Here is a 2264-nt window from a genome sequence, read left to right as displayed (position 1 = left end):
TGATATTCCCGAGCATCCTCTGGGAATTCCATCCCAGTCCCTCCCCACCCTCTCCCGGGGAAGAATCCTTCCCAAAATCCCATCAGACAATGGGAGGTCATTCCCCCTTGTCCCATTCCTCCAGTTTCCCTCCAAAGCTCAGGGCAGGGGAGTCCCCCCCACCTTTTCCAGGGATCCAGAGGCGATATTCCCGAGCATCCTCTGGGAATTCCATCCCAGCCCCTCCCCACCCTCTCCCGGGGAAGAATCCTTCCCAAAATCCCACCTAACCCTGCCCTCAGGCAGCAGGAATTCATTCCCCCTTGTCCTGTCCCCCCAGTTTCCCTCCAAAACTCAGAGCAGGGGAGTCATTCCCACCTTTTCCCGGGATCCAGAGGCGATATTCCCGAGCCCCCTCAGCGCCAGCATCCGGACCAGGAGGCAGGAATCCTTCTGTCTCCCCGTCAGCGCGTCCATCACAGGCTCCAGCAGGATCAGGTCGTTCACCACGTTGCTGTTGAGGAGCTGGAGCAGGAAAATCTCCCTCAGGATCCGTCAGGGGACTGTAATTCCCGGGAAAAGCCTCGGGAGACTCAGTTTGTGACCCAATCCCCTCATTCCCTCACTCCAGAGAACAAGGATCATCCAGAGAATGAGGATGGGGAGCCTCAGAAACCCCGGGAAGGGTGTTGTGGGAATTGACTCGGAAAATGTGGGAATTGACTGGGAAAATGTGGGAATTGACTCTGAAAATGTGGGAATTGACTCTCAAAATGTGGGAATTGACTCCCAAAATGTGGGAATTGACTCTCCAAAGGGGGGATTTGACCCTGAAAATGTGGGAATTGACTCTCCAAATGTGGGAATTCACTCTCCAAAGGAGGGATTTGACCCCAAAAATGAGGGATTTGACTGCCAAAATGTGGGAATTGACTCTCCAAATGTGGGAATTGACTCTGAAAATGTGGGAATTGACTCTTAAAATGAGGGATTTGACTCCCGAAAATTAAGGAATAGACACTGAAAACGAGGGATTTGACTCCCAAAATGTGGGAATTGACTCTCCAAAGGAGGGATTTTGACCCTGAAAATGAGGGATTTGACTCCCAAAATGTGGGAATTGACTCCCAAAATGTGGGAATTGACTCTGAAAATGTGGGAATTGACTCTCAAAATGGGGGCATTGACTCCCAAAATGTGGGCATTGACTCTGAAAATGAGGGATTTGACTCCCGAAAATTAAGGAATAGACACTGAAAACAAGGGATTTGACTCTGAAAATGTGGGAATTGACTCTCCAAAGGAGGGATTTTGACCCTGAAAACGAGGGATTTGACTCCCGAAATGTGGGAATTGACTCCCAAAATTAAGGAATTGACTCCCAAAATGTGGGAATTGACTCTCAAAATGTGGGAATAGACTCCCAAAATGTGGGATTTGACCCTGGAAAAGAAGAATTTGACCCAGAAAATTTGACTCTCAAAATGTGGGAAATGACCCTCAAAGTCTGACCCTGAAAATGTGGGAACTGACTCTCAAAATGCGAGATTTGACTCTCAAAACCCGGGAATTGACTCCCAAAATTTGAAACCCTGAAAATGAGGGAATTGACTCTCAAAATTTGACCCTCAAAATGTGGGAATTGACCCTCAAAATGTGGGAATTGACTCTCAAAAATCTGGGAATTGACTCTCAAAATGAGGGACTTGACTCCCAAGATGAGTGATTTGACTCAATGCTTGGATTTGCAGGAATCCCTCATGTGTAAAGCTTTGGAATTCTGGGAATCCAAGCTGGGAAGAAGGGGAATTCTGGGCGAGCACTGACAGCCAGGAAAAAACCAGGAAAATCCCGTGGAGAGCAAAACCTCATCCCTGTGGATCAAAGATTCCCTGAGCTCTGTCCCCTCATCCCTGGGGATCAAACATTCCCTGAGCTCTGTGCCCTCATCCCTGTGGATCAAACATTCCCTGAGCTCTGTGCCCTCATCCCTGTGGATCAAACATTCCCTGAGCTCTGTCCCCTCATCCCTGTGGATCAAACATTCCCTGAGCTCTGTCCCCTCATCCCTGTGGATCAAACATTCCCTGAGCTCTGTGCCCTCATCCCTGTGGATCAAACATTCCCTGATTTTTGTCCCCTCATCCCTGTGGATCAAAGATTCTCTGAGCTCTGTCCCCTCATCCCTGTGGATCAAACATTCCCGGAGCTCTGTCCCCTCATCCCTGTGGATCAAAGATTCCCTGAGCTCTGTCCCCTCATCCCTGTGGATCAAACATTCCCTG

At 49.0% G+C, this 2264-nt stretch overlaps 1 protein-coding gene across 1 annotated transcript in view; it reads right to left on the bottom strand.

The window, feature by feature from the left end:
- Positions 1 to 357: 357 nt before the first annotated feature.
- The window catches only part of LOC113981498 (maestro heat-like repeat-containing protein family member 1), a gene marked incomplete at its 3' end in the record, with an annotated part of 4466 nt that continues 2559 nt past the window's right edge, over positions 358 to 2264 (bottom strand). Inside the window, exon 3 of the mRNA XM_027708905.1 lies at positions 358 to 504. Coding sequence (XP_027564706.1) covers positions 358 to 504 — 147 coding nt within the window. The remainder of the gene's footprint in view (positions 505 to 2264) is intronic.

Source organism: Neopelma chrysocephalum, unplaced genomic scaffold (assembly GCF_003984885.1).
Source record: "Neopelma chrysocephalum unplaced genomic scaffold, ASM398488v2 Primary Assembly neopelma1_96597, whole genome shotgun sequence".
In the NCBI taxonomy this organism is placed as follows: domain Eukaryota; kingdom Metazoa; phylum Chordata; class Aves; order Passeriformes; family Pipridae; genus Neopelma; species Neopelma chrysocephalum.
Note: the sequence above shows the minus strand (reverse complement) of the source record. Positions and strands in the feature narration are given on the sequence as shown.